General features: G+C 45.5%; 1 protein-coding gene across 1 annotated transcript in view; it reads right to left on the reverse strand.

Moving 5' to 3' along the window:
* syne1b (spectrin repeat containing, nuclear envelope 1b) overlaps positions 1 to 25,598 on the reverse strand; it is a 502,247-nt gene that overhangs the window by 325,731 nt on the left and 150,918 nt on the right. Inside the window, exons 39-48 of the mRNA XM_043696857.1 lie at positions 23,135 to 23,760; positions 19,239 to 19,418; positions 17,790 to 17,940; positions 13,368 to 13,526; positions 12,209 to 12,391; positions 9,943 to 10,044; positions 5,623 to 5,826; positions 5,309 to 5,516; positions 2,555 to 2,667; positions 1,102 to 1,307 (exon numbers count right to left, since the gene is read on the reverse strand). Coding sequence (XP_043552792.1) covers positions 1,102 to 1,307; positions 2,555 to 2,667; positions 5,309 to 5,516; positions 5,623 to 5,826; positions 9,943 to 10,044; positions 12,209 to 12,391; positions 13,368 to 13,526; positions 17,790 to 17,940; positions 19,239 to 19,418; positions 23,135 to 23,760 — 2,132 coding nt within the window. The remainder of the gene's footprint in view (positions 1 to 1,101; positions 1,308 to 2,554; positions 2,668 to 5,308; positions 5,517 to 5,622; positions 5,827 to 9,942; positions 10,045 to 12,208; positions 12,392 to 13,367; positions 13,527 to 17,789; positions 17,941 to 19,238; positions 19,419 to 23,134; positions 23,761 to 25,598) is intronic.

A 25,598-nucleotide genomic window follows, 5' to 3' on the forward strand; every position in this document is an offset into this window, starting at 1 on the left:
ATTCCTAGGAGCATGGCACTCATCCACAAACTCCATCAACAAACACATCGACCTGGACCCAATATACCGGCCACTACAGTGGACAGCTGAAACTGACAACCGGAAGTGGCAGGGACAGGCCACTATAAATGCCGGAGGAAACACCACAGAAGCGCTTCACAGGAGGCTCCCAAGCACTGAGGATGTCACCTAGACAGGGGACAAAACGTTTGCAACAAAAATTTCCAGCTCGGCGAACAGAACCACAACAACGAGCACCCGAGCTACAAATCTTCTCACAAACTTTGAATACTGATCAATATCCCCACTGTGTGTAGTTCCCTAAGCGAGATGAACAACGAGCACCCGAGCTACAAATCTTCTCACAAACTTTGAATACTGATCAATATCCCCACTGTGTGTAGTTCCCTACAGCGAGATGCTAGGGTAGGCTTTCCCATGGTCTGTGAGCCACACTCATTGGATTCTGAGTTCACGTTAAGAAATTAAAAACTTATACCTGTGCAACACCTATTGTGGTATTTTTAATGAACCTATTCAGAGTCACCTCTACAGCAGGTGGGACCTGAACCCAGGGTCTTTGGGAGTAGAGGTAGCACCGTGCCTCAAGAACCCGATAGCATCCTTAGCATCTTTGCTGAGACTAACTTACTGAACTGATGCGGAGGGATTTCAACCACTGACTCCCCGGTTTTACCCCAGCCCAGTGACTGCTCCCGCGACACCACCTCCTCCCTCTATCATGATCTGACAAACCCCTTTTGTAATCCTTTCACCCTGTCATCGCTATTGTAATGTCAGCACTGAGTTAACGATCAGACCTTTTCAGAGGTGGGGTGGGGGATGAATGGGAGAACTCTGCTTCAGATAGTGCCATGGGATTCTGAGGGGGCGCAGACAGGTCTTCAACTTCATGACTCATCGGAGAGATGGCATCTTTGCACTCCCTCAGCACTGCACTCAACAGGATGATGTTCTCAAACCTCAGCACAGCGTGGGGGCTTAAACTTACAAGCTTCTGGACTTCAAGGTGAAGATCTGAGGCCCAGCTGCTACCTTACAGGGCTTTAATACCCGACCATGTGCTTTGTTGACAATTACCTGGTCAGCTCTTCTGCATAGTCTGCCAGAGTCTTCCTGTTCTGTTGGCACTGATTGAGGAAGCTCTCCCATTCCTGTTGGCTGTTTGCCAGCTGCTGTTGAACCTGCGAGGCACTGGGTTTGGGCAAATGCGGCACAAGCTTGTTTCCTTCAGCCACTGCGGCATCCAGCTTGTTCTGCCCTACACTTGCCCTGGTCAGAAATTCCTGTGGGTGACAATACAAGTACCAGACCAGCCCGTGAGTGAAACGCGTTCTGACCGAGCTCGTAAACGAAGCTAATGAAAAGGAGACTGGCTGCATAACGTCTGGACTTTACCCTGGCCCCTGATGTCAGAGCAACACTGCTTTTGCCAACCTACCCTTGTGCAGGGCCGGAGTACGGTCTATAAAATTCCAGCCAATGACTGAGTGAATGAGAATTACACTTCCCCACCAAGGAGAAAACTCAAAAAGTTGAAGGTAGCGACTTTGGCTCAATACAGGAAGTTTAGAACTCTTTCCCTGTCCCTTATATCCTGTGCCTATGCCTCCCACCATCCTTCCCACCACACCTCGCCTCCATTAACATTTACTCAATACCTAATGACTGGAACAGGTAGGTACGGCAGAGGCGGAAGTGGATACTGCAGATGCTGGAGATTAGAGTCAAGATTATACTGGTGCTGGAAAAGCACAGCAGGTCAGGCAGCATCCGAGGAGCAGGAAAATAGATGTTTCGGGCTAAAGCCCTTCATCAGGAATCTGCATAAGGCGGAGATCTGCTTAACTCCCAGGGAGTCCCAGTCAAAGTGGCAAATACAGCCAGGGCAAAACTCAAGAACATAACAGAGGTGGAACGGACGCTGAAAGGTGGGAGGGATGCTGTCATCGTGACCTCTCTCAGTGTTGGCTGGGAATAATTGGCCAGCAGCAAAATCTGATTCAGCACCTCCCAAAGGGCCTAAGGACACTGTGGGTCCACCTGCAACACTGCAGCAATTTAAGAAGGCACGTTAAATGGCACCCAAGGATGGGCAACAAATGCTGACCCGCCCAGCAATGCCCACATCCAACAAGTGATTAAGGAAAAGAAATGCCCGAATCAAAGCAGGAAGCAAGAATGGACAGGGGTAGCAGCATTACCTTGAGCTCAACATGCACTTGGTAATGTGAATATTGATTTGTAACCTCAGGACTAATTGACAGACAAAACTAGGCGAAAGTGAGGACTGCAGATGCTGGAGATCAGAGTCAAGATCAGAGTGGGGCTGGAAAAGCACAGCAGGTCAGGCAGCATCCGAGGAGCAGGAAAACCGACCTGATGAAGGGCTTTTGCCCCAAGTGTCGATTTTCCTGCAGACAAGACTCACTGTTTCAATCTTCTCTCTGGCCCATTAACCTACAATTTTACTGAAATTGTGGTTTGTACGAACAGTCCAGAGTGACAGTCGGTACACTGGAGGCTCACACACCTCGAGTTTCTGCAGCTTCTCCTCGATGAGATGTGCATCCCCTGACAGGTCATCACATTCCTTCACCGACGCCCGTGCATCACACAACCACTGCTGAAACTCCTGTAAAAACCCTGCCAAATAATAAAAGACAGAAATGAATAAGTGTTCCTGTCACATGTACCATCAGTAATGTCGGGCCAAGCTGTCCAGAAACAGCAGCATCAATTACAGTAAGACATTTACACTCCACTACAGCAGAAAACATTTCAACATTCACACTCCACTCTGCAGCAGAAAACATTTCAACATTCAGAACCCAGTGTGTAATACCATCAGGGAGCAATACACGACGCACTGAATGAAAGCAATAAACGTTAGCACTGAAGGTGATTAACACTGAGGGAGAGTAACAAAAAGGAACACAGTGAGAAAGCAACACTGAGGGACTGAAACAAACAGCAACATTGAGGGAGAGTAATAAATGCTAATACTGAGGACGAGTAACAAAAGGTTACCACTTAGGGTGAGTAACATTGAGGGAGAGTAACAAACAGAAAAACTGAGAGTAACAAGAAGTTCCATGGAAGTGACTAACACTGAGGGAGGGTAATAAGTCAAAAGGTTGTGTCTTCAAATCCGATTCTGTGCAGTACTGAGGGAATGCTGCATTGTCAAAGATGCTGCCTTTTTGCCTGAGACATTAATCCCATGGTCATTCCTGCCCTTTCAAGTGGGCGTAAAAGATTAGATGGCATTACTTAAAGAACTACAGCTCAGCTTCCACAATCCCACAATCAACACGACCAAAATAAACCAGCATTATCTGGTCATGATGACGTCACCGTTAATGGGAGGTTACTGTGCGTAAATTGGTTGCTCTACTTTCTGTATCACAAGAGGAAGGACACTTCAAAAGTGCTGGACTTTGCACACCTTGGACTACTCTTTCTGCCAGACCACTGGGTGATGGATGGTAGGGAGCTGTCTTCATATACCATTTGACTTCAGGAAATATTCAAATTCCCTGCTGTTTCAGTTTTGCCAGGACAGAATCTTTTTACATCCACAGTCTGATATTGTCAGCGGTGACTGGGTATCCAGAAAATTTAAAACCATTACAGACTCTTCCAGTGGTAGTACCCCTGGTGGTGTATCTGCCAGCAGCAAGCAGCTCAAGGCACCTGCATAAAAGCAAGTTACTGCGGATGCTGGAATCTGAAACCAAAAGAGAAAATACTGGAAAATCTCAGCAGGTCTGGCAGCATCTGTAAGGAGAGAAAAGAGCCGACGTTTTGAGTCTAACTGACCTTTTGTCAAAGTTTCAGTTAGACTCAAAACGTCAGCTCTTTTCTCTCCTTACAGATGCTGCCAGACCTGCTGAGATTTCCAGCATTTTCTCTTTTGGTTTCAAGGCATCTGCATTTGCTACTTGACCTTCTGGATGGTGGTCCAACTTGTGTTTGTACGCACGTAGAGTCCACCACTGAAATTGGCCTGAAGCTCTGTTTTCCTTGAACAGTCCTAGCTGGGGTTTGTGGTCTGATGTTATTACAAATTTACAACTGTAAAGGTATTGGTGGAACCTTCTCACACCAAAGATGGCCGCCAAACCTTCCTTCTCCATCTGGGCATATTTGCACTCTGCGTCAGCCAAAGTCTGGAATGCATACACTACTGGGCGTTCCTCTCCATTGGGCCATCTGTGAGTCAAAGCTACCCCGTTACCTTATAGAGAGACATTGCATGTCAGCACCAGATCATGCTTGGGAACATAGTGTGCCAACACCTCAGACAATAGGTAGCTGTTTCTTCACTTCCCTAAAGGCCACAAGACCATTTCCAAGGCTGACTCTTTCTCAATAGCAGGTGTAAGGGTGTCAGGATGGAGACAGCTTATGTATGCACTTTCCATGATAATTCACCAGTTCAAGGAAAGGCCTAAGCTCCCAGACTTGGGACCGGGGGCATTTTCGATCATCCTCTCTTTATCTTCCAATGAGCGTAACGCAGTCTTATCGACTCAGTATCCCACTCTCGTCGCCACTGAAATAATATGGGCCAAATGCTGGCCAATGGGACTACAATAATTTAGGATATCTGGTGGACATGGACGGGATGGACTGAAGGGTCTGTTTCCATGCTGTACAGCTCTATGACTATGATTCCACAGGTATCCCATCACCATGTCACCCTTTATTTACAAATTCCTGGTAACAGACACCGGCCCAGCTTCCTCCGAGCCAGCTCTCAGAGTGAACAGAACCTCTGACACTCCTGTTTATATCTGTCAGCCAGGGCTCCCTGATTGGACCAGGTTAACAACACTGGTCGGGGAACTCAGAGTCTATGAGGTCTACCTGGCACAGCTGGTAAAGCACAGCCAGTCAGACAGTATCCGAGGAGCAGGAGAGTCAACGTTTTGGGAATGATGAAGGGCTTATGCCTGAAATGTCGATTCTCCTGCTTCTCGGATGTTGCCTGACCTGCTGTGCTTTTCCAGCACTACACTTTTCGACTCTGATCTCCAGCTTTCTCAGTCCTCACTTTCTCCTGGCTGAACTCATTACAATCACAACAGGAGGAATGGGCTGAATCGTCCTCTGTGATTCCATCACTTGAAGGGAAATCTTGAGAAATAGACGAGAATAAAGGAATAGAAGCCCTAGCGAGGGTGGGATGACTAAGGGTGGGATGGCATAAACGCCAGCAGAGACCAGTTGGATCGAATGGCCTCCTTCTGTGTAATACACTCGAATGGAGATTTCTGCTCACCAGTTAAATGCTCTTCCAGTGCGTCCTGGAGCCTGGCTTGTGTTTTGGAGGAGAGTTGGTTGACGCTTTCGTACTGTTTGATCAGCTCAGTGAGCCCGCTGCCCAAGCCCCCCAGCTCCGTCGAGTGGTACTTGCGGCAGAAGCTGTTCAGGTTCTCTCGGGCCGTGTCGATGCTGCTCTGCTGATTAACCAGCTCCAGGTCCAGCTCCTGAAACAAGCAGACAAGATCGTGGGCTTGGCATCGGGGAGGGGGCCTGGAACGCAGCGAGACATTACAATCCACCCCTAACCCGCCTCCTCATCTCCCTCCGTACCTTCACTCTCCTCAGGTCCTCGGCATCGTGGCCCTCAGCGCAGGCGGACAGCGATCGCTCCACCGTGTGTAACCAGTCAGTGAGGTTCTCGATGTAGTTCTCCATCTGGCTCTTCTGGGCACTGAAATCTTTCAGCGTCTCTCTGGCTGCCTCGGACACCCCCTGAGCATGTTCCAGCTTCTTCCGCGATTCAGCTTCCACTGCCTGTGGGTACAGGAGCACGATTAACCGGAATATTCGGGCTGACATAGCAACAAAAGGAAGGAGACCCTTCCCAGCCTACATCAACTCATTCACCCGGCTTGTTTCCACGTGCCCTGACCCCCCTGACTCCCTCACACAAAATCCCAATCATAAAGGTTCCCGTTGATACTCAGCCATATGAAGATACGCCTGGTATCCGTCTGCTCTGTGTGAAGAGGTGCTCCAACATTACAACAGCGACTGCACTTCATTGGCTGTCCCAGGCGCTATATGAATGCCAGTCTTACAGTCTCTTTCCTGACGTCACCCCCTGGGTGGTCGAGCTGTAGTTTTAAATCACACCTTTTCATTTCTCTCTATCTACCCGACCCCATCCTTCTGTCCTTTGTAGGCAGAAGTGGGTATCGCAGATGCTGGTGATTAGAGTCAAGATTAGAGTGGTGCTGGAAAAGCACAGCAGGTCAGGCAGCATCCGAGGAGCAGGAGAATGAGGAATGAAGGGCTTTTGCCTGAAACGTCGATTCTCCTGCTCCTCGGATGCTGCCTGACCTGCTGTGCATTTCCAGCACCGCTCTAATCTTGACTTTAAACACCACCATCTCCATCAATCATCACTTAATGGTTTTGTGATTTTGAGCCCAAGGAGGAGTAAAGATTATCAGTGAGGACTTGCAGAGAATGAGGAGCCTCAAGGGCGCTGGGTCAGTGGCAGCAGAAAATGGAAGGAGAGAAATGGATGAGGCTGGGACACCAACGGGATTTGTGAGTGACGAGCAAGGACGAGGCCAAGAGAAAATGATTAGAGTGCAGAACAGACATGTTGCTGTGAAAATGAGGGACAGAAATGGCAAGATTAGGGAAGCATGGATGACAGGTGAAATTGTGAGACTAGCTAAAGGAAAAAGGAAGCGTACACAAGGTCTAGGCAATTGAAAACAAATGAAGCTTTGGAAGAATATCGGGAAAGCAGGACCAATCTGAAACGAGGAATTAAGAGGGCTAAAAGGGGTCATAAAATATCTTTTGCAAACAGGGTTAAGGAAAATCCCAAAGCCTTTTATTTGTATATAAGAAGCAAGAGAGTAATTAGAGAATGAGTTGCCCCACTCAAGGACAAAGGAGGGAAGTTATGCGTGGAGTCAGAGAAAATGGGTGAGATTCTTAATGAGTACTTTGCATCAGTATTCACCGAGGAGAGGGACATGGCGGATGTTGAGGTTAGTGATAGATGTTTGATAACTCTAGGTCAAGTCGGCATAAGGAGGGAGGAAGTGTTGGGTATTCTAAAAGGCATTAAGGTGGACAAGTCCCCAGGTCCAGATGGGCTCTACCCCAGGTTACTGAGGGAAGTGAGAGAGGAAATAGCTGGGGCCCTAACAGATATCTTTGCAGCATTCTTGAACATGGGTGAGGTCCTGGAGGACTGGAGAATTGCTAATGTTGTCCCCTTGTTTAAGAAGGGTAGCAGGGAGAATCCAGGTAAATATAGACTGGTGAGCCTGACATCAGTGACTGGGAAGCTACTGGAGAAGATACTGAGGGATAGGATCTATTAACATTTGGAAGAAAATGTGCTTATCAGTGATAGGCAGCATGGTTTTGTGCAGGGAAAGTCATGTCTTTCCAACTTAATAGAATTCTTTGAGGAAGTGACAAAGTTGATGACATATACATGGACTTCAGTAGACATTTGATAAGGTTCCCCATGGTATGCTGATGGAGAAGGTGAAGTTGAATGGGGTCCAGGGTGTACTAGCTACATTGGATAGAGAATTGGCTGGGCAGCAGGAGCCAGAGAGTAGTAGTGGAAGGGAGTTTCTCAAAATGGCGAACTGTGAGCAGTGGTGTTCCATAGGGATCCGTGTTGGGACCACTGTTGTTTGTGATATACATAAATGATCTGGAGGAAGGTATAGGTAGTCTGATTAGCAAGTTTGCACATGACACTAAGATTGGTGGAGTAGCAGATAGTGAAGGGAACTGTCAGAGAATGCAACAGAATATAGATAGATTGGAGAGTTGGATAGAGAAATGGCAGATGGAGTTCAATCTGGGCAAATGCGAGGTGATACATTTTGGAAGATCTGATTCAAGAGTGAACTGTATGGTAAATGGAAAAGCCCTGGGGAAAATTAATGTACAGAGAGACAGCTGGGTGTTCAGGTCCATTGTACCCTGAAGGTGGCAACACAGGTCAGTACAGTAGTCAAGAAGGCATAAAGCATGCTTTCCTACATGGGACGAGGTATTTAGTACGCATAAAGCATGCTTTCCTACATGGGACGAGGTATTTAGTACAAGACTTGTCAGGTCATATTACAATTGTATAAGACTTTGGTTCGGCCACATTTGGAATACTGCGTACAGTTCTGGTCGCTACATTACCAAAAGGATGTGGATGCTTTGGAGAGGGTGCAGAGGAGGTTCACCAGGATGTTGCCTGGTATGGAGGGTGCTAGCTATGCTAAGAAGAGCGGTTGATTCCTGAAGAAGGGCTTATGCCCGAAACATCGATTCTCCTGTTCCCTGGATGCTGCCTGACCTGCTGCGCTTTTCCAGCAACACATTTTCAGCTCTGATCTCCAGCATCTGCAGACCTTACTTTCTCCCCTAAGAAGAGCAGTTGATTAGGTTAGGATTATTTTTATTGGAAAGACGGAGATTGAGAGGGGACCTGATTGAGGTCTACAAAATCATCAAGAGATGTAGACAGGGTGGATAGCAAGAAGCTTTTTCCCAGAGAGGGGGACTCAATTACTAGGGGTCACAAGTTCAAGGTGAGAGGGGAAAAGTTTAAGGGAAATATGCGTGGAAAGTTCTTTACAACAGAGGGCAGTGGATGCTTGGAACACGTTGCCAGTAGAGATGGTAGAGGCAGGCATGATTGGCATCATTTAACATGCATCTGGACAGATACATGAATGGGCAGGGAGCAGAGGGATACAGATCCTTAGAAAGTAGGTGTCAGGTTTAGATAGACGATCTGGATCGGTGCAGGCTTGGAGGGCAAAAGAGCCTGTTCCTGTGCTGTAATTGCCTTTGTTCTTTGTTCTTTGATCTTTGACCTTTGAACACATCACAGGATCAGAGAAGAATCTGGTCGTCCCCAATAAAGTCATCAAGAGGTGTTTGAAATGGTAAGATTATTTGTCACCAAGGAAGAGAAGGAATGTAGTGAGGGTGAGGGATGGAGGAGAATCTGTCAAAGTGAAGAACAAGGGAAATGCCTAAGGGCAGATTGAAGGATGTGGTAGCAAGAGACTTCAAGGCAACGGGATTGTGTGAGAAATGGGTTACTGACAGGTGGAGATGGTGAAGGGTGATCAATGCACATTGTGGTGACTACAAATAAGTAGGAGAAACACAAGGGAAAACAAACACCTCAATTAGATTATATGTGTATGTGTGTGTTTATATACATGTATATGTATGTGTGCATGTATATGTGCGTGTATATGTATGTGTGTGTATGTGAATGTATGTATGTTTGTGTGCATGTATGTGTGTGTATATGTATGTTTGTGTGCATGTATGTGAGTGTATGTGTATGTATGTGTGCATGTATGTGTGAGTGTATAACATGAGATTTGAACACACAGCCCAAAGATCTTGAAGCAGAGAGCTTTATTCCACAGGCCATTACAAACATAAAGGGAAATGAAAGTTAAACAAGGATGACACAATATTTAGATGGAATTAAAGCCCGTGGCTTACATCTGTTTGGGGAAATAATTTGTGTATTCCCTCAACACTGCCACATGTTGCTGGAGACAGAGGGATAATAGCTCAAGCTGCCCAGCCCGTAGTCCTCTCTCACCAGCGCCACCTGCTGCTGGAGGTTCCGTCACAGGCACCTGAGTCAAATCTCCTATTGTCAGAGACACCGACTGCTGTGAATAATGGGATCTGACTACAGCCATGAATGTGACAAAATTCCTACCTTCATATGAAGCAAGACCCAGTAAACATATCAAACAGCTTTCAAATTCCTCCATGATTACTTAATTCAACGAGCCAAGGCGAGAAAACTTAACATTTCAACATTAAAGTCCAGGCAGTGCAGTTCATAGAACACATGCAAAGTAGGAGGGAAATATGTGGAAAGCTTTCAATTACCTGCAGTACGGGAGGTGGCTCCTGACATTTGAATATCTCCATCAGCTCGCAGACTTTAGAATGTAGGGTCTTGAGTTTCTCCCCTTTAGCTTTGAGGTCAGACTGCAAGTCAGTAACAAGATGAAAGCATCAGTGGATGAATGGTCAGATCAACTCAATGGAAAATTTAACGTAGTTTGAGCTGAAATGTTCTTTAAAGGACATTAACCAAAAAAGGAGAATGGAGTCGAAATAATGGACTTCAAAACAGCTGAGTTCACGGAGATGCAAACTCAACTCAAAGAGGCTCATTGAGACCCAGAAGGAAGGAAGCTATTCACATTTCAGTCTGAATTAATCCTGATAATTCACTAAGGGGGTGGTAGCCCTGATGTATTAGGGAGTTTAAATAGAGGCCTTACAGATCAGCAGAGGGTGGTTCCAATCCATCACCAAGTCGTACGGGACAAACTGTTGCATGTTGTTAGAGAGGTCATGACAAAACTTATGAGGAACAAGCAGGTGGCTGAGAACATGTTTCCTCTTGTCAAAAGCTAGCAGCAATCTACATAAAATAGTCATTAATAAATGCAAAGAAGATGATAGGAGACTCTACTGAGGGACAGCTGAGAATATGGAACTGGCTACCAGATGGAATAGAGTCGCAATGTGGATCAATGGTTAGCACTGTTGCCTCACAGCACCAGGGACCCGGATTTGATCCCATCCTCGGGCAACTGTCAGTGTGGAGTTTGCACAATCTTCTCATATCACAGTCCAAAGATGTGCAGGCTAGGTGGATTAGCCTGGGGAAATGCAGGCTCCCCCAGGGACAGAGTGGGTCTGGATGGAAGCTCTATGGAGGGTTGGGGTGGACTTGATGGGCCGAATATCCTGCTTCCACACTCTGGGGATTCTATGAGTAGATGAAGTAAATGATGAAGAAAGCAAGAGCAGGGTATGCTGGATGGGATTTGACAAAGCAGGGTGTGAGGGATCTCATGTCAAACACAAAGACTTGTTGTTGGGCCAAATGACCTAGGTGTTGCCCGCAAAACTCTGCGTCATTCCAAACCAGTTTCAGCATGGTGGACAGGGAAAGGGCTAACAGTTCTGCTGGCCATAACATTTCCCATCAAAGTCCTGGAAGCAGTGAGGTTGGGTGTTGTAAAGTAGGTTGCTATGGCTACAGCGTGATATTCTGAGTGGAAAACAGGCTTGACTCAATAGCCTGCTTAAGGCATTTCAAGGGTTTTGACTTGAAGTGAAGATTAGGTCCTCACCCATCTCGAAATCAAACTTCGTCAAAGGGGCCCTTATGATGGGCTTAGCACATCCCTGAATCACCTGGGGGACTCCTTTAAACTGCCGCTTTACAGTCTTAGAGCATCATCATCATCATCAGCGGCCCCTCGTAGATGAGGATGACTCTCTTCCACTCTTAGGGTGAGTCCGTAGGTGGCTGTACAGACCAATCCGGCTATCGCAGCCTCTGTTACACTGGGGGCAGAAGGTGATCACAGGAAGGATTGGGTAGGGCACTGAAGTGGGGAGATAAGGAGCTCTTGCTGCAGCAACACACCCTTGCACCTGCATTTATCGGGAAGGAGGGCAGCATCCTGGGATGCCAACAGCCGCGAGCGTTTTCTCAGAGCGGACATAGGAGCTCAATTGCCTTTTGGGTAGAGCATGCATACAGCACACAACAGCCATTGTTAACTGACAGGCGAAGCAAAGGAGAGTTAAGTACCAATCGTAGGGGCTGCCATTTTTGTTCTATGCACTAAAACATATTACATAGGACATTACAGCGCAGTACAGGTCCTCATTGTTGCGACATCCTGTGAAACCAATCTGAATCCCATCTAACTTACACCATTCCATTTTTATCCACATGTCTATCCAATGACCATTTAAATGCCTGTAAAGTTGGCGAGTCTACTACTGTTGCAGGCAGGGCATTCCACACCCCTACTACTCTCTGAGTAAAGAAACTACCTCTGACATCAGTCCTTTATCTATCACTCCTCAATTGGAAGCTATGCCGCCTCATGCTAGCCATCACCATCCGAGGGAAAAGGCTCTCACTTCCACCCGATCTAACCCTCTGATTATCTTGTATATCACTAGCCACACAATGAAATCAGCTATTTGACAGACCAAATCCCGGTCATACTTTCCCCCCTTAGACACAGTCACCAGAGCCACCATTTTCACTTCTCAGTTTAAGGGGGTGTTTGATTTGGGGTCTTCATCGGTTTTGGCTCCTGTTCCCCTGGTCACTAACCTGGAACTCCAGCAGTCTCCCTTCCATTCTCTGGCTGTCATTCAAGTTGCCAATCATTTCATTGAGCTCAGAGACAGAACCTTTGGACCAGGCGTCAATCTCGTCGCTGGTGTTGAGCACATCCTCCCACAGAGCGAGACTCTTGCTCAGCCTCTCAATGTTGTCGTCCAGTCGCTCAGAAACCTATTGGTGGAGAATGTGCCCATACAGCCATTAATAAAAATGGCCACTCCAAACACAGCAGAGTCTTTTTCTCGTACGCACAATCTCACCAGTCCAGAAACAGCTACGAGTTTCTCAGTATGGTGTTGACAATGTGCAGTTTTCCAGTAGCTCACAGAACTTCAGAACAGCATGAAAAGAACTTCACTGTGTGATTTTAGCACGATCTGTGCAACATTAACTTGGGGGATGATATGTGCCTTTAAGAGGGATTTGTTCTATCTGTTTCTCTTGAAGACAGAGTGCTGTAAAACTGACACCATGGAAAGCAGAGTTAATAGCTTTGTGGTTTTTAAGTTAAACAAGAGAGGCATGAGTAGGTGGAGTCAGGCTCACACAGCAAGGGTTTTAGTTTTGCTTTCAGTTGTTGAAGTTGGGGTATTGGAGTTGAAGCTGCTAGATACAGCTCTCTCTCTTTCTGCTGCTAGATTCATTCTGTTGGTGTTCCTTCTCCTAGACCGGGAGAAGGTAGCAAGTGAGGGAAATCCTTTTTTGCTGAATTTGCCTTTGCCAAGGGTGTGTTTATGGGATGCTGCTTTATTGGAACAAGTTGATGAGTAGTAGTTAAGTGATATATTATTTTGTTAAATATTTTTCATTTGTATTTTAACCATGCTGTCAGAATAAAGTATGTTGTCCTGAAAGCTGAGTAGTTTGACCAATCGAATAACAGCTGGAATGCCTCAACATAAGATAAGGGTTTGGGTCTAGGCTAATTCCTCACTATGTTTTGAGGGGGTTTGGTCTGGTTCATAACACTGGCAGTTCATTAATACAAAGAGGTCTCGGGTTCAAGACATCCATCTGTATGCTTAAGTAGCCCTGTGTGATTGAGGGAACAATGAGAAACTAAATGGCCACAAAGGATTTATATTCTTTTCCAGTCAAAAGGAACACCGAAGGGCCTCAAAACAACATAATCATGGATTGTGCTTACATCCAGCCATTGGTCCATGACACTGTCCAGATCTTGTTTGAAAGGCACTGAGTCACAGCCGTGAACCTTCTTCAATTCACCCAACAGTTGCTTCGCTTTCGAGGTGAATCCATCCAGTTGTTCCTGAGTTCCATTTAATTCGGACTTCACCACTTCGTGCTGGACAACAGAAAGCAAGAGAGAGAATCAGAGAGAGAGAAGCATTTGATCCACACAGTTTCTCCATTGAAAGTTCGAAAGGATGTCCACAGCTACAGAACAAACATGGAGCAGGGCGAAGGGAATTGGCTTAGCTCAGTTGGCTGGATTGTCGGTTTACCGAGCAGTGTGGTGCTAACAGCGTGGGTTCAATTCCCCATCACTGGTTTGAGGTTAGCATGAAGGACTCTCCTTCTCAATCTCTTCCCCCACCTGAGGTGGCCCTCAGGTTAAATCACCACCAGCCACTTCTCTCTCTAATGAGCGAGCAGCCCCTATGGTCTGGTAAGACTATGGCAACACAACGGCATGGTGAAAGCTCAAGGTTCAAGGCCATGACCAATGACTGTAGGATTATCTCCAATAATATGGAGTTGAGCAGCTAGAACTTTGTTAGTCAGGTAAATGCATCAATAAATACTAAAAAAATGATTTATAAATGCGGAACTTTGTGAGCCCTTCAAGGTAGAAAAGTGTCATTTGCATTTGGGTTGCAACACGTTGAAGTATCCACATCATTATCCAATATGACAAGCCGAGTCAATGCTTCACTCATAGCTCATCTTAGTCATGTTCGGCCAATGCATTGTCTCCATGATGAGTCCATGGTATTTGCTGTAGTGGAGTTCCCCCAGGGGCCAGTACTGGGACACCTGCACTTCCTGAATAATGCAAACGATCTCGATCTGAGTGTGTAGGAGAATACTTTCAATGTTTGCAGATGACAGAAAACTTGAGAGATTGTAAACTGTGGGGTAGACAGTGTAGAATTTCAAAAGGATATTGACACCTTGTAGGTGGGTAGGTGAGAGGTTGAGTTCAGCATGGACAAATGTGAGGTGATACACTGTGGAACAAAGAACTGAATAAAATAAGAAGTACTATTCTAAAAGGATAAACCTGTTGGACTATAACCTTGTATTGTGTGATTTTTAACTTTGTACACCCCAGTCTAACACCGGCATCTCCAAATCATGTATTCTAAAAGGAGTACACGAGCAGGGTATACATGCACAGAAGTCATTAAAGGTGGCAGGTCAGCTGTTCTTAATGCATGTGGTATTCTAGGCATCAAAAACAGTGGCATCGAGTCCAACAGTAAGGAGAAAATGATAACCATATGCAACACACGGATTAGACCTCAGTTGGAGAACTGTGTATAACTTTAGGAATGATGTGAATTCACTGGAGAGAGGTCTATGAGGATAACTCCAGCAACAAGATGCCTCAGTTGTGAGGATTGATTTGAGAAGTTGGGACAGTTCACCTTGGAGACGGAAAGGCTGAGGGGAAATTGCATTGGGTTTTTCAGAATCATGAGGGGACCGGATAGAGAGGATATAGGAAGGGACTGTTGCCACTCACATACAGATCAGGTACAATTTTGCAAAAGAATCAGATGTGAGGGGAAAAACATTTTCACACAGTGCATGGTTAGAGTGTGGAGTGCACTACCTGACTAAGTGTTTGAGAATGGAATGGAGTCGGACATTAAGCATGAGCTCTGGGGTGTGCGGCTGGCTGAATGTTGGTGGGATGGTGGTTTGAGCAAACCAGGAGGTCATTTGATGATGCCTCCCTGACTGCCTTCAGCACCCGTCTGAGGTCAGCTGACCTCTTGTGGCCCTGCTCCCTGGTCCTCGGGAGTCAGGCACAGATGATTGATCTCCCTGGCAACCTGTGGCCATTGGCTGGCACATTTTCACACAGTGTGTGGTTAGAGTGTGGAGTGCCCTACCTGGAAATGTTTGAAGGCAGGTTCAGTGGAGGCAGTCAAAAGGACATTGGATAACATTTTAAATAGAAAAAATAAACAGGCAAGCAGGGAAAAGACGAGATTGGCTCTGAATCAAAATGCTCAGAGAGCTAGTAGAGACACAAAGGACCGAATGGCCTCTTTGTCACATATCTGTGAAATCATCTCTTAACTGTGTTGACTGTAATCTGGTGGAACAGACTAGTCACACACCCCCAATGAAGGGTTTATGCCTGAAATTTCGATTCTCCTGCTCCTCGGATGCTGCCTGACCGGCTGTGCTTTTCCAGCACCACACTCTCGACTAGCCACCCCCCTCACCCATTACAGAATACAATAAAGTCAGGCCATGTAGTGAAGACCAAACTTTAACCACATCGCCTTCTAACTAATGAAGACACCTCAGAAAAATTAATAAAAGGACACATGATATCCAGTACTGACGGCTCCTGAAGGGTGGAGGATGGGGGTTTGGCAAAGGGGCAGTGAGCCAGAGGGATTTTAAGGAGAGGTTAATTGGAGGCTGAGGTGAAATGGAAACCATTTGCTTCTTGAGTAGGAATGTGAACCCTGACCTACCCACATCAGTACCACTTGGGTGGCCAGCCGTTGCTACCTCATCACCACGACGACCGTAGAAAGGAACTGAGCATCGTCATGTGCTGTCTGCATCGGGCAAGCGAAGACTGTCCAGCCTTCTGTTCTTAAAGACAGTCTGGCCATCTTAAAGGGAATTCACACTGAATAATATTGCTGCGATTCATAACCAAAGGAAGTAGAGACCAAAGAGGATGGCATGGTGGCTCAGTGGTTAGCACTGCTGCCTCACAGCACCAGGGACCTGAAGTCAATTCCAACCTCCACCTCTGTGTGGCGTTTGCACATTCTCCCCGTGTCTGTGTGGGTTTCCACCGGGTGCTCCAGTTTCCTCCCAAAGTCCAAGGATGTGCACATTAGGGTGGATTGGCCAGGCTAAATTGCCCCTTAGTGTTCAAGGATGTGTAGGTTAGGTGCATTAGTCAGGGGTAAATGTAGAGTAATAGCGTATGGGTGGGTTACTCTTCGGAGGGTCGGTGTGGACCTGTTGGGCCAAACGGCCTGTTTCCGCACTGTAGGGATTGTATGAAAGAGAGGTGATGGTTTCAGTATTGGGGGGTGGTAGTGGTGGACCTGGGTAGGACAAGGCTTCCCAGGCTGCCAGCCAATGGCCACAGGTTGCCAGGGAGATCAATCATCGGTGCCTGACTCCCGAGGACCAGGGAGCAGGGCCACAAGAGGTCAGCTGACCTCAGACGGGTGCTGAAGGCAGTCAGGGAGGCATCACCACATGATCTGCCGGTTTGCTCAATCCACCACCTCCAACATTCAGCCAGCCGTATACCCCAACGCTCATTTTTAATGTCTAATGACTCCACTCCATTCTTAAACACTGAGTCAGTGCTGGACATCTCGTGCAGCACTCACCACCATTCCAAATACCTTCAGTTATTCGACCAAGAGGAATTTCCCTCTGCAAGGTGAACAGCAAACTCAGCACGACACCGTCCTGCGAGCTTGCTGTGCCATTCAATATGACTGTGGCCACTCATCCCATTCAATATCCTGATCCTGCTCTTTCTTCTTTTTAGCCTTAAAGAGCTCTATTTATCTCCTTAGAGTCGCTGTCATAGAGACATACAGCACGGAAACAGACCCTTCAGTCCAACCCATCCATGCCGACCAGATGTCTTATCCTAATCTAGTCCCATTTGCCAGCGCTTGGCCCATATCCCTCTAAACCCTTCCTATTCATATACCCATCCAGGTGCCTTTTAAATGTTGTCAGTGTACCGGGCCCACCACATCCTCTGACCACCCTCTGTGTGAAAAAGTTGCTCCTGAAGTCCCTTTTAATTTCTTCCCCTGTCACCCTAAACCTATGCCCTCTAGTTCTGGACTCACCCACTTCAGGGAAAAGACCTCATCTATTTACCCTATCCATGCCCCTCACGATTTTATAAAAGCACAATGTTTTGGCCTCAATTTCTTTGTATGGAAGAGAATTCCACAGGCTTACCACTTTCTGGGTGAAGACATTTCTCCTCATCTCAGTCCTGAATGTCCTATCCCATATCCTTAGACTGTGACCCCCTGGTTCCTCAATCAAATCCTGGTGATGAATGATGTGTAAAGTGTGGGACAACTGAGGAAACCCATTCCTAATGATTGCACACAAGAGGTAGAAGGAAAGAGAGAGGGAGAGACACTCCTGAAGAGCACATCACAGTGTTACCCCAATCACACAGCATCTCGGAGATTGCCATGGTCTGGAATCGTCAGTTAATGGATGGGAAATGATGGATAGCGAAATATCCACAAACCATTCCTTGAATTTGTAACTGACTGATGATGTTAGGATTCTGTTAAAATTAGTTCCAATCCTGCAGGGCTCCGGCAGTCAGGCATTGATGGGCGTTGGCAGTACATACCCTGGACAGTGTTCTCCTTAAGTCTTCTTGATCCAATAGACTCGATTTGATCACGGCCACAGCTTCAGAATTTTCAATCACTTTGAGGAGAGAGGCCTTGGAGCTCTGGTAGTCCCTCATGAGGCCAAGCAGGAAGGAGGCCTGATCTTGACTGTAATAGAGAAACAGTAAATCAGTGTGACCTGTAGCTGGAGGAGAAGGTGAACCTACAGCATGCAGGCATTCCCCAAAATTCACTGACTAAACATTTTCAATTTACCTGGAGGTAGAATTCTCATGTGTTCTACTGCAGTAACATTAGTCAAAACCATGGAAACCAAACAATCAGTTTGTCAAACTCTCTCAGTGGAAGGAGGGGGGTTTAATCCCTTTAGAAAATTCCATTCCACAGTTTAGGACATGGTCTTGCAACCTGTAAACATTATTACCATTACTGTGAACGTTTCCAAGGGGAAGGCAGGGGTGTCATGATAATGTCACTGGGCTAATAATCAGTGGCCCAGGGTAATGTGGGAATATTGGGTTCAAATCTCACCATGGCAGCTGGTGGAATTTAAAACCAGTTAGAAGTTTCAGTAACGACATCATGAAGCTGACATCTGGGGTGGCATGGTGGCTCAGTGATTAGCGCTGCTGCCTCACAGTGCCAAGGACCTGGATTCAATTCCAGCATCAGGAAACTGTGTTTGTACACTCTGCGCGGGTATCCTGCGGGTGCTCTGGTTTCTTCTCACAGTCCAAAGATATGCAGGTTGGGTGGATTGACCATGCTGTAGTGTCCAGGGATGTGCAAGCAAGGTAGACTGGCCATGGGAAATGCAGAGTTACAGGGACAAAGTTGGCGGGAGTGTCTGGGTGGGATGCTCTTCAACGGGTTAGTATGGACTCAATGGGCTGAAAGGCCTGTTTCCCTACTGCAGGGATTCTATGATTCCCATTCAATTTTGCTATGTCAACTGTCACAAATGGACTTGCAGACTGTTGTCACTAGATGAGCACACTGGGAGCAGCTACCAAAGTCTTCCAATTCTTGTCACCGTCTTGTTCACTTAAAACAAAAACTACATTCACCAAACGATCCTGGGCAATGGTACAATGTTGGTTCCCTTGCTGGATCAGTGATCCATAACAACCAGAGATCTACGCTGGTCTGAGAATCTGAATTGGGATAATAAAAACTTGTCAATAAACCTACATCTAGCAAATGAAAAAGAAAACATAAATCTGTGTCATACGCAAAAGAAATAAAAATAACAAAGGCATAGATGACATTAAGCCCATATGCAACTGATTTGGTTATGCTGTATCTAATTCAACTTGAAATGAAATTTAAATAATTGCAATTTTGTACATCTTGATTCATTCAGTGAATTGAGTTATAGTAACTCAAATTAGTTGTGACTCAACAAAATATGCAGCCTCTTTTCCGTTTCAGTTGACTGTACTCACATGTCATTGATGAGCTTTTTGGTGTCATTCCAAGTCACTTCCAGCAGGTTAATTTCTTTCTCAGCTTCCGCGGCTGAAGTCTTATCCTTCTGAGTCAGCTGTTTTGCTTTGTCCATCAGCCACTGCAGCTCATGCTGTTGGGCATTGAGGTCTTCCTCAAGTTGACTGAACAATCTCAATCTACAGAAGGGAAAGAAAGGAAAAGGATGAGGCTTCAGCCTGTCAGTCAGGTTCAACTCCTCTTTGCATTTGACGTCGAGATCCAGTCATCAAGATCTCACGATCCGTTTGGGTATTTGAAGACATCAAGATATCAATTCCAGTCCGCCACCTCTCCTTCATACATCTTGATTCTCCTTATCCCACAAAAATCTATCAATGAAATAAAAGGCAAAAAATGCAGGTTTCTGAAATAAAAACCAAAAGTGATGGAGAAACTCCAGCGGAACCTGTGGACAGAGAAACAGAGTTAACGTTTCAAGTCCAATTTGATTCTTCCTTGGAACCATTCTGCCTTGGCACTGCACAGGTGTGTCAGTCCAGATCTCGTGTCTCGAATGGGGTTCAAACCCTCAAACGCACACGTTTCGAAGCACTTTGTCATGTCCTAAGGTTTATAAGGTTCCTATAAAAACTGCCTCCTCTCATGTTAAGGGAATTAGGCACAAATAGTACTTGTGTCAGCACTTTAAGGATGAAACCCAGTTAATCTGTGTTATGTATCGGTTGTGGGTAAGAGCTGTCCAGTGTTCTAGGAGTTCAAGCTTGCTCTGAAATCATTCCTTCTAGGAAGCTAGAGTGAGCTGTTTCCTTCAATGACTCAATACAGATTTATTTTTAAAATCAGGTTTCCAGCTTTTTGAATGGAATTGAATTGCTCGTGTCGGGAAGATTACTCCAGTGACATTGAATACCTGAATCACTTTGTTACTTTACTTCAGACACAGTCAAAAAGCTCATTGTTTGAATCAAATGATGTCATTGGGCTACAATACCCTCTTTTGAGTTGGCACAGACTGGTGAATGAAACTCTGCAATTCATACGACTTTGGGAACAGCATGTAAAAAGTGGGTGAGGCACAATGAGTGCAACGCAGATTGAAGATAATACCAACTCTAAACAGTTTCCTCTCCAATTTTGATGGGGTTTAAGATCCTGCAGTCTGCATACAAACTAGGAGCAAGAGTAGGCCATTCGAGCCTGCTTCACCCTTCAACAAGGTCATGTCTGATCCGACTGTAACCTCAACTCCACACTGCCCCCATCAAGATAACCTTTCACCTCATTGCTCACTGAGAACCTGCTTTAGAAATAATCAGGACTCTGCTTCCACTAACTTCTGAGGAAGGGGGTTACAAAGACCCCTGTGAGAAAAGATATTCTCCTCATCTCATTCTCGAATGTGTGCCTCCTTATTGTGAAACAGTAATGTCTAGTTTTAGTTCTCTCTGAAGAGGAAACACCCTTTCTACATTCACCCTGTCAAGACCCCTCAAGATCTTGTACGTTTCAATGCAACCACCTTCTGAGTGCCAGCAGACACAAGACTATTTGTATTTGCATATACATTCTGTTTTGTTCAAAAAGCACACAATCTGGAAGCAGTCGGTTCATGTGACATTTTAGAAACTCCTCCTTTAGAAATAGAACCAGTCTGACTCAAGATTGCAAACAGACAGACTCTAACCTCATACCTTTAGTGCATTGTCTGAGCTGAGATGTCACCTTTTAATTTATAAAACCATAAGTTATCTCGGGAATGTGACTTGAAAGAAATTCTGAGATGTACGTATTAATGAATAGAAGCCTGCAACCCCTTTCTAAGTGATTAAAGACTTAACAGCAATCTAGGTTTGTTCAATAGATCGCATCAGTTATATGACACTTTGATCTTTTACTATAAATTCTGTGTCCTATGATCCTGCCCCACTAGCTACCAGACGAAGGATCAGTGCTCTGAAAGCTTGTACTTCCAATTAAACCTGTTGGACTATAATCTGGGGTTGCGTGATTTTTAACTTTGTCTACCCTAGTGCAACACCGGCTCCTCCACATCAAATTCTCCCAATAAGATAACCAATCTTTTTCAAACATTAGTATAGCAAACCTTTTCTGAAAAACTTCCAACAATATTACATTGTTCCTGAAATAAGAAGGTCAATACTGTAGATAGTACTCCAGACGTGGTCTCACCAGTGGCCCTTTTAAAAGGAGCATAACCTCTCTACGACTGTATTCAATTCCCTTTGCATTAAACAATGAGATTTTATTCACTTTCATAATTACTTATTGTCACCACATGCACGAGCACACCTGGATCCATTTACACCCCGGAACTCTGCAATCTCTCACCATTAATATGCTTATTTTTTAATGTTTCTTCATCAAAACAAAAAATTCTGCATTTTCCCACTCTATTATTGGATCTTTGCCTGCTCACTTATCTATGTACATATTTTTGTATTCTCAAGTCCTTTTCACAAATGACTTTCCTGACTATCATTATGTCATCAGCAAAACATATCTTGGGTCCATTCACCCAAGTCATTAATCTAAATTGTAAAACATAGGGACACCAGTACTGAACCCTATGATATACCACTTATACATCTTACCAACTGAAACTGGTCATTGTGCTTAACTGTACCTTTCGAGTAATCTTCTATCGATACCAAGATGTTACCCCATTACCATGACCTTTGATGTTCTGCAATAACCTTTGATTTTATCAAACGTTTTCTAGAAATGTAAATACAATGCTTCCACTGGTTCCCCTTTATCACAACACGTTACTGGCGCAATCTTTCTAATAAGTTGATGAAACATGATCTCCCTTTCACAAAACCATGTGGACTCTGCCTGAATGCCAAGAATGTTTCTAAACATTCTCTTGTAACATCTACAACTATCACCCCTAACATCTACCTGGTTATAAAAACTTATGAGGCAAGGCTGAGAGACTTGAACCTGTTCTCATTGGAGAGAAGAAGCCTAAGAGGGGATTTGATAGACACATACAAGATGATCAGAGGACTACATAGGGTATACAGTCAAAGTCTTTTTGCTAGGATGGTGACATCAGCATGTACGAGTGGGCATAACTACAAATTGAGGGGTCAGAGGCAGGTTCTTTACGCAGTGAGTGGTAAGGGTGTGGAATGCCCTACCTGCTAATGTAGCCAACTCAGTCACATTAGGGAGATTTAAACAATCCTTAGATTGGGATAGTGTAAGGGGACGAGCTGAGATTAGTTCACAGGTTGGCGCAACATCGAGGGAAGGGCCTGTTCTGCGCTGTATTGTTCTATATTCTATGTTCTAAGCTGACTGGCTTGTGTTTTTCTGTTTTCTATCTCTTCTCTTCTTTGAATAAAGGAGTATTATACATGATTTTCCATTCTAACAGAAACTTCCCTGAATTTACGGAGTTTTGGAAAACTGAAACCAAAACGTCAACTGACTCACTAGCGAACAGAAACAGAAATTGGTGGAGAAACTCAGGAGGTCTGGCAGCATCTGTGGAGAGAAATCAGGGTTACTGCTTCAAGTCCGGTCATCCTTCGTTAGAACTGACAACAGCTCGGAAAAGGTGGTATTCATTTTTCTCTCCACAGACCTGCTGAGTTGCGCCAGCAATTTCTGTTCTGGTTTGTTTCCGATGTGCACTTCTTTATTTTACTTCAGTCGCCAATTCTTCGGAGACCCAGATATGAAGTCAGTCAAAACCCAGGGACTTATCAGCCCACAGCTCCCATTAATGTGGCCAGTCCCACCATCCTGTGATTCCTCTTGTTTCGATCCACTGAAAACTGGGCAGGTCTATATTTTATTACTTTGTTCTAACCTTTGTGTCCAATACTGTGCCCCAGCACAAACGCCTTCAGTACATATTCACCTGAGTTGTAAAGCTGGCAGAGTAGGCTCTTTCAGACCCTCACTGTCTGCCTTCTCCTCAATGTCTTCAATGGCCTTCAGCAGCTGTTCCTTGCGCTCTTTGAATGATTTCCACAGCGAGTTCAGTGCTTCAGCTTCGCTTTGTTTGGTGCCCAAGAGTTTCTGGACAGACTCCAGTTCTGCCTCTAATCCTTCAGCCAAGTCTCGACAGGATGTCCTCGAGTTGGAGCCCACTTGTTTCATATGGTACTGAGCTTGACTGATGAGTGCATCAAGGGCTGTGGCTTGGGACTCCAGTTGCTTAATGTCGGGCGTCACATCCCCCAGCTCCTTGTCCAGCAATTCCGTCTTTACCTTGTCCCAGTTGGTCGCAGTCTCGACCGTCTTCCTAATCCTGTGAAGCACGTTTCCGGCCGCCCTGTGGGTTTCCAGGAAGGAGGCCAGCTGTCCGAGAACCTCCTTCCTTCGCTCAACAACCTGATTGGCTTCCTGGAAAAGCTGGTAGCACTCCGCCATCCTGCTGTGGAGGAGCTGGTCCTGCAGCTCACACATAGAGCACAGTTGTTCCACTTGGTCATTGAGGCTCTGCTGTTCAGCTCGCTGTTGTTCCACAGCACCCGCCTGGTCCTGCACATTGAGACAATGGACAAGAATTACAAAGGGTTTGACCCAATACCAGAGAAGTGGCTAAAGATTACCTGCTCTTCGTCACCTGGCTGTCACTGTGTGTCAGTCCAACTAGTCTATGCCGACCAGATGTCCTAAACTAATCTAGTCCCACCTGCAAGTACCCAGCCCATATCCCTCTAAACCCTTCCTATTCAAATATCTATCCAGAAGTCCTTTAAATGCTGCAATTGTACCAGCCTCCACCACTTCCTCTGGCAGCTCATTCCATACACACACCACCCTCTGTGTGAAAACATTGCCCTTAGGTCTCTTTTATACCTTTCCCCTCTCACCCTAAACCTATGCCCTCTAGCTCTGGACTCCCCCACCCCAGGTAAAAGACTTTAGCTATTTACCCTATCCATGTCCCTCATGATTTTATAAACTTCTATAAGGTCACCCTTCAGCCTCCAACACTCCAGGGAAAACAGCCCCAGCCTATTCAGCCTTCTCCCTATATCTCAAATGCTCCAACCCTGGCAATATCCTTGTAAATCTTTTCTGAACCCTTCCAAGTTTCACAACATCCTTCCTATAGGAGGGAGACTAGAATCGCACACAATATTCCAAAAGTGGCCTAACCAATGTCCTGTACAGCTGCAACAGAAACTGCACAGTTACTGCCTTTGCTGTTTTTGAATTCATGTATCGCTGGACATCAGAGTGCATCTGGGAAAATTAACAAACAGTGAACTTCACAACTAATCTTGGAGGAACCGGTTTGGGCGAAGTTCACAGCACAGAATCAGATAAGTTAATTGTTGTTTTAAGTCTGTCCAAGAGAAAGGCTGCAGTAATGAGTACAGTGGGTTCTTTCTTGATTATGTGTTTTTGGAGATAAGTCTCTTGATTAAACTTAAAATATAAGCCATAGCTATTAATTTAACCTGGGGCAGTGTTTGTAGAGGAATAAGACGGTGTTATTTTCTGGGTCTGTAGATTGTGAAGGAGCAAAAATGACATAGAGTGATATGTACTTCTTGTCTGATGTGTGAGTTTAAAGAGAGTTTAAGGGTTACTGCGGATTATATCTGCCATAAATGCTGTTGGATGCGAATCTTATCAGATTGAGTGGATCGGTTGGAGAGACAGACAGAAGCGATGACGAATTTGCAACAGCAACAGTATGTGATAGATGGCAGTTATAGGAAGGGGGGAAGTCTCAGACACAGTCACATAGATGGGTTAACTCCAGGAAGGGTAAGAGAGGTAGGCAGCTAGAGCAGGAGTCTTTTGTGGATATACCCATTTCAAACAGATATGCTGTTTTAGAAAATGTAGTGGGTGATGGATTCTCAGGGGAACGTAGCATGAACAGTTAATTTTCTGGTATTGAGACTGACTCTAATGCAACGAGGGGTACGTCGGCTTCCAAGAGATCAATTGTGTTAGGGGATTCTGTAGTCAGAGGTGCAGACAGACGTTTCTGTGGCCAGCAGAGAAAAAGCAGAATGGTGTGTTGTTTCCCTGGTGCCAGGATCAAGGATGTCTCAGAGAGGGTGCAGAATGTTCTCACGGGGGACACGGGCCAGCAAGAGGTCATTGTCCACATTGGAACCAATAATATTGGAAGGGAAAAGGTTGAGATTCTGAAGGGAGATTACAGAGAGTTAGACGGAAATTTAAAAAGGAGGTCCTCAAGGGTAGTAATATCTGGATTGCTCCCAGTGCTACGAGCTAGTGAGGGCAGGAATAGGAGGGTGGAGCAGATGAATGCATGGCTGAGGAGCTGGTGTATGGGAGAAGGATTCACATTTTTGGATCATTGGAATCTCTTTTGGGGTAGAAGTGACCTG

Source organism: Chiloscyllium plagiosum, chromosome 9 (genome assembly GCF_004010195.1).
Source record: "Chiloscyllium plagiosum isolate BGI_BamShark_2017 chromosome 9, ASM401019v2, whole genome shotgun sequence".
Lineage (NCBI taxonomy): Eukaryota > Metazoa > Chordata > Chondrichthyes > Orectolobiformes > Hemiscylliidae > Chiloscyllium > Chiloscyllium plagiosum.